At 36.5% G+C, this 12,715-nt stretch overlaps 1 protein-coding gene across 2 annotated transcripts in view; it reads left to right on the top strand.

The window, feature by feature from the left end:
• The window catches only part of NUDCD1 (NudC domain containing 1), a 105,546-nt gene that overhangs the window by 26,889 nt on the left and 65,942 nt on the right, over positions 1-12,715 (top strand). For both annotated transcript variants that reach the window (XM_027854042.1, XM_027854043.1), the window contains exons 4-5: positions 5,622-5,802; positions 8,396-8,572. In XM_027854042.1, the coding sequence (XP_027709843.1) occupies positions 5,622-5,802; positions 8,396-8,572 (358 nt within the window). The remainder of the gene's footprint in view (positions 1-5,621; positions 5,803-8,395; positions 8,573-12,715) is intronic.

The raw sequence follows: 12,715 nt of genomic DNA on the forward strand, positions 1-12,715 counted from the left end.
TTCTCAGTCTCTCATTTAAGGCTCTAGTCTTCCATAGTCATTATTTAACTAAAACTGCCAACTCTAAAGTTGCCAGTGATGTTTAATTGCATAATCTAATGGCCTTTTCTCAATCTTCGTCCTTCTTAATCGGTCTCTTACAGTTTTTGACGCTTTCAGTCATCCTCTTCTCATTGATACTGTCCTTTCTCTGTATTATTTTACGTTGTTCTCTCTTGATTTTCTTCCTACCTGTCTGATTTTCTTCTTACCTGTTTCTTCTTTGTCTAACTGTGAAGGTCCCACAAAGTTCTGTCCTGGACCCTCTTCTCATCTCCCTTTATTATACTATTTCACTTGTGTATCTTATCAGCTTCCATGGATTCAACTGTCATCTATATGCAGATGATTCACAGATTGAGTTATTCAACCCTAACCTCTTGTCTCTGTGGACAGCTAGGTAGTGAAATGGATAAAAGCCTGAGTGCAAGTCTAGAGACCTGAGTTCAAATCTGGCTCGTATACTTACTAGCTGTGTGACCCTGGGCAAGTCAGTTAATTCTGTTTGCCTCAGTTCCTCATCTGTAAAGTCATCTGAAGAAGAAAATGGCAAATCATTTCAATATCTTTGCCAAGGAAACCTCAAATGGTGTCATGAAGGGTTGTACATGACTGAAAGCACTGAACTATGCCAACAAACCTTGTCTCACATCTCTAACTACTTATTAGACATCTTAAACTTAACATGTCCAAAACTGAAATTAGTATCTTTCCCCTGAAACTCTTCCTTCTTTCTCTCCTAAGTCAGAGGGATCACCATCGTCCCAGTCACAGCCAGGATCAACACTTATGCATCATCCTTGACTCCTTGCTTTCACTCATTCCCCATATCCAATCATGTGTCAAGTCTTGTCATTTTTACCTTTGTAACATCTCTCGAATATGTTTGCTTCTCTCTTGATACTACAGTAACCCATCTCATGCCTGGACTATTGCAGCAGCCTTTTAATTGATCTCTCTGCCTTACATGTCTTGCCACTCCAGTATATCCTACACTTAGCTGTCAAATTAATCTTAATAAAACGCAGGTCTAACCATGTCACCCCTCCCTCCCCCCACTCAATATATGCCAATACCTCCCTATTATCTCTAAGATCAAATATAAAATTCTGTTTGCCTTTTAAAACCCTTCATAATCTGGCCCCTTCTACTTTTCTAATCTTTTTTTTAATTTAATTTTTAATTTATAGAATAAAACAAGCAGTTGTTTCCAGTCTTCTTAAACCATACTTTCTTCTTTCCTATCCTTCCTGTACTCTGTGACCCAGTGACCTTGGTCTCCTTGCTCTTCCTTGCACAAGATACTACATCACCCAAATCCATACATTTTCATTGTTTCCTATGCCTGGAACTCTTGCTTTTCTCTCATTTTCATCTTCTGGTGTTCTTCAAGACTCAGCTAAAGTCCTACTTTGATAAGAAATCATTCCCAGCCATCCTTCATCTTAGTGCCTTCCCTCTGATTATCTCCAATTTACCCTGTATATACGGTTTGTACATGGTTGTTTGCATGTTGTCTCCCCCTTTAGATTGATTTCTTAAGACCAGGGACTGTCTCTTGCCTTTCTTCATATCTCCAGTGTTTAGCTAAGTGCCTGACACAAGGTAGGCCCTTATTCATTGTTTATCGATTTGACTTGACATGACTTGACTCGGAGGAATCAGTAAAGGCTTTGTGTAGTAGATAGTGCTTGAGCTATCTCTCAGAAGGGTCAAGGTGAAAAAAGGAGTAAATTCCAGGAATGAGTGGTAACTAGTACAAAGGCATAGAGATTGGAGATAGCCTAATATGCATGAGTTTCTGAGAGAAGTCCATTTTGCCTGGACTGTAGGGTATGGGAAAGGGAAGTATGATGAGTCTGGATAGTATAGACCCAGGTTGTGAAGGGTTTTGGAAGACAGGTGTTTATATTTTATTCTAGAGGAATGATTGGAGTTTGAGTAGAAGAAGAATGACAAACTCAGAAGTTCACTTAAGGAAAATCACTTTGGCAGCTATGTGGAGGATGGATTGGAGCTAGGGAGTTCTGTTTAGGACAGGGAGAACATTTAGGAGGGCATTACAATAGTCCAGGTGAGAGATGATAAGAACCTGAACTTTTAGGCTGTGTGAGTAAAGAGAAGGGGTCTGATACTAGAGATATTGTAGAAAGTTTGATGGGATATGTTGAGGGATAATAAGGAGGTTAGGATAATCGGACTGCAAAGTGTTTAAGAATGAGTGAAAGGAGAGGATGAGGAGGCAATGAGTGTTGACAGCTTTTCTCTTGGAGCTTTTTTCGACTGACAAAGTGGAGTGATATAGGAGAATAGCTTAAGAAAAAAGACCATTAGTTAGTGAGGATTTTTTAAAGATAGGTGAAACGAGCTTCATAATCTGGCCCCTTCCTACTTTTCTAATCATTTTTTTAAATTTAATTTTTAATTTAGGGAATAAAATAAGCTTACTTACTAGCTGTGTGACCCTAGGCAAGTCACTTAATTCTGTTTGCCTCAGTTCCTCATCTGTAAAATGATCTGGAAAAGAAAATGGCAAATCATTTCAGTATCTTACGGGGAGGGTTTGAAGAGTAGATAAGGATTGTAGATGTTGAAGAGGACAAGACCTGAGAGGAATTGGTATCAAGGACACATGTAGAGTAGTTGGCCTTAGTAAGAAGGGCTACTACAGAAAGCAGATGAAGATGTCAAAGTGTTTTGAGATAAAGAGAGAGAAAAAGTCCTTGTTTGAGAGCGAGAAGGTAAGTGAGAGGTGTAGAAGGCTTTAAGAAAGAAGAGAATGTTTGAAATAGCTTCTGTAGAGTGATTAAGATAAAGAATCCATCAGGGAAGAATAAAAAGACTTCCCTGCTCTGAGGTTCTGATTAAAGCCAGAAAAATTTCTTGTGTACCCAGTCAAAACAGTTATATGATTTCCTCCTAATCAATTAGCTTCAATTAGCTGCGCATAAATAAGAGTGGAGGAAGTGGATGGTGAAAATAATCCAGGTCTTTCATTGGCTAGGGATGAAAATTGAAAGTGTTCTTGATTCCAAGGAAGTTGCACTCTACTAGACTCAAGGGGAGTAATATGTGCAGTTAAGTAAATAAAGGGTAAATTGAGGGAGGGAACTGTAACAACTCAGAGGATCGTGGAGGTGGCAACTGGGAGAATATCGGGATTTGGAGAGGCAGACTTGGGGAGGATGAATATTTCAGGCATGTGGGTTAACTTTTAGGCACAGCGACAAGAGATGGACTTCTGGGCTCTGGGACCAGATAGTTTAGATGAAACTTGGGATGCGGGAAGAAGAGTACATTGAAGAAGATGGCAAAGGTAGATTCTTTAGAGGTCTTTCAAATGCCAAACAGAAGGGTTTATAATTTACCCTAGAGGCACTTGGGTATCCTTGGACTTGTGAGCAGAAGAATGACATGATTAGACATTTTATTCAGCAACAATATTTTGGCAGTTCTATAGAGAAAATATTGGTGAGGTGAGAGACTGAAGACAGGGAAACCAGTTAGGAAACTATTACTATGTCCAGACAAGGGGTGAGGAATGTCTGAATTAGTGCTATAGCCATGTGAGTGGAGAGAAGGGAAAAAATGCCAGAGCTGTTTTGGAGGAAGAATTGTCATTACTTGGATCCTGATTGTATATGTGCTATAATGGAGACGAAATGTTTGAGATCACTTTGTGGATACAAACCTGCATATCTGGATGGGTGATGGTACCATGAACAAAAATACCCATAGAAAATGTGCTTTGTTCTAGCAAAATCAATCTATAAAATAAATATTCTGCACCCTGCTTATGTAATAATTACTGTCTATTTTAAGCAACAGCCAACTGGTTAACAAGAGAACAACTTGATTATGTGCTTTTTTCTATTGTGGACAAGAAGAGGAAAGTTAGTGAGGTTTTTTTCTTTACCTGAGCCCTTTATTTGAAATAGTCAATGTGACATGGTAGTTCATAGAACTTTGGGCTTGGGAAACAAGAAGTCCTGAGTTCACACCCCACTTCAGACCACTTTATGGCACTTGTCAAGTCACTTAACTACTTTCTCAGCCTTAGCTTCTTCATCTTTAAAATGGAGATGATAGTAGCTGCGCATTTAACTCACAAAGTTGTTGTGGGATTCAAGTGAGCTAATGCATGCAAAGTCTTTTCAAACCTTAAAGCATTATAGAATATCAGTAATTATTATTAAAATATTCCAGCTCTATAATTCCAAAGCCAGCCACTGAAACACCACGGAAAAATAAAATCTAAGGACCTAGGACAGACCTGCACAACTTGGCAGTAGATTAGGGGCCAAAATTAAAACAAGCTAAGCTTCTTTGGGCTGCAGATAGGTTAGACTAGAGATAGACTGATGATGGTTGGTTGCCACGAGTCACATGACAAACAGGAGAGAGGGTGCAGTGGCAACCCTACGTTTTTTGTGGGCTGCCTGAAATCCTTTGGTGGGCCACAAGCGGCCTGCAGGCCATATGTTGTGCAGTCCTGACCTAGGAGGAAGAACGATATGTCTGAGAGATGGAAGAAATGGGAGGAAAGGGTCGGTCCTTAGCAGCATTATATGTCTCTACTTCCATGCTGAGTTAAGAATTCTTCTTTTCACTTGCTAATTCATATCTAGAGCCTGGTGTCAACACAATTTCATATCTGGATCCTGGTATTTAGGAATATGATTTCAAGCAGTATGCTCATTTGAACATAATCCATTTCCAAGGAGAATTTTTATGTTGCATCACTTTGATTTTCTTTTATTATTAAATCAAGGATACTTTTATTGCTTCTGAATTGTCCGTATCTTTATTGTTGTTATATCTTACTGTTGTGTCCAGAGGTTCCCAAACTTATTTGGCTACCACTCCCTTTTAAAAAAAAAATTACTCAGCGCCCCCCAGAACTCTATTCTCTTTAACCTTTTAATGGTTTTTTTGAAATTTGCATCATTAAAAAAATATTTTTTTAAAAAAAGATGCATCTTAAATTTAATCCTTTATTGTAAATTTGTGTTGTTTTTCCTGAATTGAAATTTTGATGACATATAATATATTGTAAACAAGTCATTACACACATATATTTCTGCTGATGCATGTTGGACTTCCTGACGGTGTGACAGGCTTGCCTGCCAGTACTGTTGACAGACTTGACCACTGATTAGTTATAACTTGCATTTTGTGTGTTTATTTGGAAAATAATGCAGTCACTATGACATTAACTCTTGTTACACAACAGATGAAACGTACAAATGGTTTTTCAAAATTTTCTCTTCTTTTTTCCATATATTTCCACTGCCTCCTTATTTTTATTCAACGCCTTCCAGTTGCACCTGAGGCTACTACCTCCACCCTTGGATCATTCCAGCGCTCTCCAGGGGCTGATATTACCCACTTTGGGAACCTCTGGTTGTATCTTTATATTCAAAAGAATTATTTTGTTCAAAACTAGCAGTTTAAATGCCAAGTCACAATAGTAGTGGATTGACCTTTTGTGTCATTTCCTTCCTTTGGTAAAATGAACATTAGCCCATATGTCAGAATTTGTCACTTAAACATGTTAATTTCTCACTTTATTTTTCTTATAGATTGTGTTTAATGAAGATCTTGGAGATCCATTTGTTATACTTCACAGTATTTCCATTATAAAATCTGAGGATCATTCAATAGCTACCATACTTCTTCGAGTTGAAAAAGAAGAATTAGATCGGAAAGGAAGTGGCTTCTATGTTTCTTTGGAGTGGGTTACTATCAGTAAGATAAATAAAGGTAAAATGTGAAAATTTTTAAATGTTTGAATCTCTCTGACATGTGTATTCATTATGTAGTTTAGCATTGTGAACCCCTTCCTATGAATGCCAGTTATTTCTCAGATTTGAGTACCAACGAACTGGAATTGTTGATTTTTGTTTCTGGGTACATAGGGCCAGAGCATTAGCATGTAGGCTTCCTTCAGATAATAATTGAGAGAGACAAGAATAATGCATCTTTCTGCATTTGATTTTACTTTTTATTTAATAGAATTCTTATTAGAAGGATAGCCAATACTAAAATTCAGTGTTTACTCTTGGGTATTAAGAATGATACAATATGGAAAAAAATCAATTAAGTACATTGATGTAGACTGTAATCTCCCTTCACTAAACCTCAGCTCTTAAAGATTCAATTAAATATTGCATTTCCTTTCTACTCTCAGTAAAATCTCTTATTCTCACTAACAGTGCTTCCAGGGCTTGAAAATGGTCAACCCTTTTTCCTTTTGCGTATATGTTGAGACTCATTGAATTTGCTACTAGTCAGGTCTCAATTCTCCTTGCCTTTTTAACAATATTAACAAGTGGTTAAGAGTAGTATTCCGTGAGAATAGAGAATATTGTTCTATGTGAAGAGGACTTCTGTCCTCATTTCTTCCAGTATTTTCCTGTTTATAAGACTTTCATAATGGTTTACTTCTTTAGAAAAGGTCTTTACTTTAGGTTTTCAGGTTTAACTTACTTTTTTTTTCTTTTAACAAGGTGATTTTTTTTGTGGGGGGGGAGGGGCAGCTTTTTTTTTTAAACTAGAACTATTAAGTTGATTTGTAGTACAATTATTTGATTTGAGCCCTGTAGGCCCAGCTTCACTTTGCATTATTTATTGATTTTTGGGCTCTGTGTTTGAATCTTTTAGCTCGACACAATCTGTTAAGAAATATCTAGTGTTTTGTTTCATCTTTCTGGTGGTTCCTCTTATTGGTTCTAATTCTTACTTACAACATCACTAATGTGAAAATGCTTAATAGGAATGTATCTGTATAGCCTATATCAGATTGCTTGCCATCTTGGGGAGAGAGGGGGAGAAAAATTTAAAACTCAAAAGCTTATGGAAGTGATTGTTGATAAATCAAAATAAATTAAGAATAATAATAAAAAAAAGATCATGTGGAAAAACAAAAGGTCAGTAATTTCGAAGAAACCAGGGAAAAAAGATGTAAAGAAAGGAAATTTAGTAGCATCAGACCTTAAATTATATTGTAAAGTGAGAGCATTGTTGAAGTGTTAAATGTATCATTTCAGTTATTTTAGATTAAAATATTCTTGTATAAATAAGACCAATGTAGCCAATAATAGAAGGAATGCAAAAAATTGGGGGGGAAAACCTTTTATAGACAGTCTTTCAGATAGGATGTGATTGTGTTGGAATATTGCTGTGGTGTAGGAAATGATGAACTGGTTGAATTTGAAAAACATAGAAAGACTTGGACTTATGAAGGAAGATGCTATCCACCTTCAGAGAAAGAATCACAAGTGGAAATATGCATAGTATGTCTTACATATATGTGTATGAGGGTATATGTGTATATATGTGTATGTTTATAGATATTTATGCATATGTAAAAAAATAAATATCTATTTAGAGGATTTATTTTTTTCTGTTAAGGTAAAGAGTAAAGTTGGCAAAGAACTTTAGCTTCTGGATAAATGCCCTATTTTTGGAAAGTATCAGGTAGTATGTCTCTTCTGTACAGATAAATTACATTATTAAGAATGCCTCATTTTAAGTAAGTCATCAACCATTTATTAAGGGCTTACTACTTACTACTTAATATAAGTTTTATATTTACTCCGGAGGTAAATTGAATTGGTGGTGGTGTCATGGTCAGTAGCTGAGTGAAGATGGACTGGAGTGGAAAGAGACAGGCAGGGGGACCAATCAGCAGGCTTGTGTAATAGTCCAAATGTGAGCTGATAAGGGTCTATACCAGGGTGGTAGTGGTTGCAGAGAAGAGAAAGGGGCATCATAAGAAATATTGTGAAGGTAGAATCAGTGTGGCACTTGGCAGCTCATTGGATATTGGAGGAGGGGTGAGAGAGTGAGGAGCAAAAGATAACACCCAAGTTTTGAGCCTAATTGACTGGGAGGATGGTGAGGGCCTTGACAGTAATTGAAAATCAGAATTTTTTACATAAAAATAGTTATTTGGTGAGCAGTTAGCTTTACAAAATAATTTTGGAATTTCTCTAGCAAGTTGCCTTAAAACATTTTGAGTATTTGTTGTTGTTCAGTCATGTCTGACTCTTTGTGACACTGTGGACCATACTGTTCTTGTTTCTTGGCGAAGATACTGGAGTGGTTTGCCATTTATTTCTTCAGGAAAGCTAAAATGTTTAGCCTCCATAAATTGATTTACATATAACTGTGAAGAAATGCATGTTGACATAAGTGAGGCAAACTTTTTTTTTTGTTATGAGAACACTATCATAATCACCAACTCATTGTTTTAATACATGCATGTAAAAAACTAGTTTTAAGAAATATTTCCAAAGTTTTTTTAAGTTTTTTTTTATATTTAGTTAAAAATTACTTTTTTCTTTTTCTACAGAGATTCAAAAATATGAAATTACTGAGCGTAAAGTGCTCCATGGTAAATCAGTTCCACATTATGCTGCTATTGAGCCTGGTGGCAATGGTCTAATGATTGCTTCCTGCAAATCCTTCAGGTTTGTTCATGATGAGAAGCACGATGAAGAAAATAAAGATGAGACAGATAACAATAAAGGTAATGTTACTTTTGATCTATTTTTGGCAGAACTATTTTGCACTTGATTGTGTGTATCTTTGTAAACAGCATTGTTCTGTTTGTGTTTGTTTTTCCTGCTTCCCTAATTAGGTTATTAGTTCTTTGAGGACAATGGTCTTTTTACTTCCTACATTCTTATGTTATTTATACTTAATGTCTAATATAATGTTCCTCATGGACAGTACTTGGTAAACATAGTTTTAACTTCAAAGAAACTTATAAAATATTCTTAATACATAATACATCCATCAAAATCATCAAAGCATATTGGTATAGTAAAAAAAAAAAAACTACCTTTCTCTTAAGATAATATTAAAAAATGGTAAAGGAAATTTATAGGAGAGAGAGAAGAGGAAGGATCCAGGGGCATCAGGGTTACATGGGCTGCCTTAGGCTATCCAGTATCACCTGGGAATTTAGAAGCTTCTCTCTGTTAGTACCAAAATACTCTTCATTTGTCAGCTCTTCTGTGCATTTGCTATCCGTTGCTGTGCTTGGTTTCAACTCCTCTATCATCCTCCTCCATCCCCTAGGGTGTGGGGGTACACTCCTTCCCAATATAAGCTCATCACCAGGAAACTCTTCATTTTGGAGATTGCTTCAGCTTTTCTATTCACGTCTACTACCCTTAGTTGCTTCTGCCTCTGAATGGATATCATAAAATACCAAAGTGAAATATGTGATTTCAACCTCAAGCTTTTCTTAACCCTACTTGAATCTGTATAGCTAGAGATTGAAGAAAGGAATTCATTTATGCCTTTGGTCTTTTTTTAACTTTATTTATTTTCACAAAAATCTCATGAACTCTAAGCTTTATATGCATCCGTAGCTTCAAAGGTAGAACAGATGCCAAAGGTCTGAGCAAGAATACTTGAACAAGAATCCCCAGTACAACATTTCTGGCAAGTATTTGTATACCCTCTGCTTCAAGATCTCTAGTAATAGGAACTGACAGCTTGTGAAACTACCTAGCGTATGCTGATTCTGGATAGTTATAACTGGTAGGAAATTTTCCTTGTAGTCGTACTGGCTCTCTTTAGCTTGTACTTATCACTCTTATCCCTGTCTTGTCAGGCCGCACAAAACAAGTTTAATTGTTTTGCCATATACAACCTTTAAAGTACTTTACAGTCACAGAATATCAGAGGTGAAAAGGAAATTAGAAGTTATTCAGTCCAGTCTGTACTTTATGGCACACCCAACAAGTGGTTGTCTGGCTTATGTTTTACAATTCATTATGTACCATGACAGCCATTTCTTCTTTTTTCCCTAATTGTTCCTTTTCCAGGCTAACCACCCTTAGTTTCTTCTACTCATTTTATTTTGCCAGAGTCCTTTCATTCATATTGGTTTTCTTCCTTGGTACATATTCAAGTTTATGAGCATCCTTCCTTAACTGTGGCACCTGAACACAAACCCTGAATGTGATTGGAAAGCTGGGTTTGGCCAGACTATAATTCCTCATTTTGGCCATTGTATGTCTCTTAATTTATTCTAAGAACATGTTAATTTTTTTGGCTGCCATATTACCAAGATTATAAGTGCGTTTGAGCTCTGATATTCAGAATCAACATTCTTTTTTCTTCTGTTTTATTCAATATTTATTGCAAACCTGAAATGTTATTAGTTTGATATTTAAATAGATTTGCAGTGTCATTGTAGCTGGTACTTTCTATGTTGGCACAGATTATATCCCTTTCACTTCTCATGTTACATTATTATTCTTTATATCTTAGATTAAATCTTCACAGGAATCAACCTGTTGTGCAGAGGTTCTTTCTCTAGATCTCTTGACATTACCTAGGTACTAGAGCTACATGTCTAGCTTATCATTTTTTTATAATTGTCCGATTGAATTTTATCTTTGTTATAACATATCCTGAACCTGATTATATACATTTGGCTGATCCAGAAATGATTTCCATGTTGATCATCATTCATTTCCTGTATGTTAGGATATAGCCAGTTTTTAAAGGGTTATGTTGTTCTTTCTTGTCTTGTGCATTCTGATTCCCTTTTTGAACAAAATATCATTGATTAAAGGGATGAGATCTTCATATAGACTGTAAGCTTTTAGAATCTCTTATTTCTTATTCCTGAACCATATCTTTCAATATTTTTTTTTCTGTACTGCTATAGGGGCGTTGAAATACCCCATTGAAACTTTTGCATTGACATCCCCAAATACATCTTGAGTTAAAAAGAAAATTCATATCAATTTCTTCATAAAATTTCTCTGCCTTAACATTATTTGCCACAGATGTTATGCAGTTATTTTTGTGATGATCTTTTTGGAAATGTTTACTGTAAATACTGTGACATAAAATGACCATGAAATTATATTTCCTGTTGCCTTTTGGTGAGTGATAAAATTGAGTATGCCGATTCCAGTAAGAACTTGGAGGTCATTTGTCCATTTAACTTCACTTTCCTTTTGTCTTGTTTCATTTACAGTGAAAATGTTGAGGTTGATGAGATGCACTTCCTTCCATATAGTATGTCCATTCATTGATCACTAGCCAGGATCTCAGCAGCAGTTGAGGTGATAGTTAAATTTATAGACAATCTAAAAATTGTGTGATTCATAACAACTTATGTGTCATTTTTTACCACTGTCACTGCCGAAATGGAAGTTCCTCTCAGAACTGAGGGACATTTTGAATTTTTCTGTTTCATATATTGTCATGGTTATACAGCTCATGACCTAATGGCCATCCTACTGGTGTAGAACTTTTCCTTAATTAGCTAAGTCAGTCTAAGCTAGAGAGCAGTTTGTCTAGTCCAGTGCCTGGCACATAGCAGTAACTCAGTAAATGTTTGTTGATTGAGTGATTACTTGAAAAGGATCTTTGGGTTTTACTGGCTTGTTACAAGTTCACTATGAGTGAACAGTGTAATATGGCAGCCCCCCCCCCCAAAATAGGTGATGTTAGTTTGCATTCATTTAATAGGGATTTTAGACAGATGTGGCCCAGAGAAGGTAAGTAACCTACTCAAGATCATAGTAGAAAGTAGCAGAACCAGCATTTGAACACAGATCTCACTTCAAATCCAGTGCTCTTTCAGCTGCCCTACCTGCCTTAGAAGCAGAATGAATGTAAGGCCCACTGTACTCCACCCTGGTAAGACTTTATCTGCAGGACTCTTTTCAGTTATGGAAGTCACATTTGGGAAGAACATTCACAGGCTGAAAAGTACCCAGAGATGGGACAACCAGAATTGAGAAGGATCCAGAGATTGTGCCACATGAATATCAGTTGAAGGAACCATGTCAGCTTGGAAAGAGAAGGGAAGAGCTAGAGGTGGTAGGAGGGACATGACTTTTAAGGTCCCTTCAGTTCTGAGGTTGTATGGATGTTTGGTCCTCATAAAGCAAATGTGGTCTCTGACGTGGGACTATACTTGAAACCTTTTCAGCAAGGAGGAACCTGATGAAACTTTGCCTTCTACTGGCACAGCCATTGAAAATTTAGTCATCTCTATGCTATGATAAAGGCTTGGGGTTGGACTTTGTGGAAGATTTCCTTTATTGATGGAATTAAATTATGGTGGGTTTGAGTCTGAGTTCATAAAGGACTTCTACAAACTGTAGAATGGGAAAAGAGAAAATATTATCTGGTTGCATAGGTGAATTGTCAGCCTGACTATTGCTTCCTCCAAGTCACAAAGATTACCTAGCTAGAGTCCTCATCAAATTATTGGTAGAAATGATTTGTTATTTTGTTTACTTTTAAGTAGTTTTTTCAAATGGATTGGGGGTGGCAGGATCTGGACCTGTGATTTTATTGGTATGAGGAGCTCCTGCTGTTGAATCTACCTCCACTGATAGAGATTAGCAACTCATGGATTATTTATGATTTTAGAGAGCTACCTAGGGCACAGATTGTACCAACCTGCCTGTGGTGACACAGAATCTAAAGAAAGAAAAGGAAAGGAAGTTGATGAAATTCATATTTTTCTGAGACTGAAATTCCTTGTTCTGTGGAGTATTAATGAAGAAAAAGAAAAATGTTTAATGTATTTGCCAGAGTTCTGTAACTGAAGGCCCTCATGAGAAAGTTTGGAATGATTTGAGATCTGTAGTCAAACTTGCTTGAGATGATCATCTGCAATGATTTCAGA

The sequence above is a fragment of the Vombatus ursinus genome, unplaced genomic scaffold, assembly GCF_900497805.2.
Source record: "Vombatus ursinus unplaced genomic scaffold, bare-nosed wombat genome assembly UNPS02010284.1, whole genome shotgun sequence".
NCBI lineage: Eukaryota > Metazoa > Chordata > Mammalia > Diprotodontia > Vombatidae > Vombatus > Vombatus ursinus.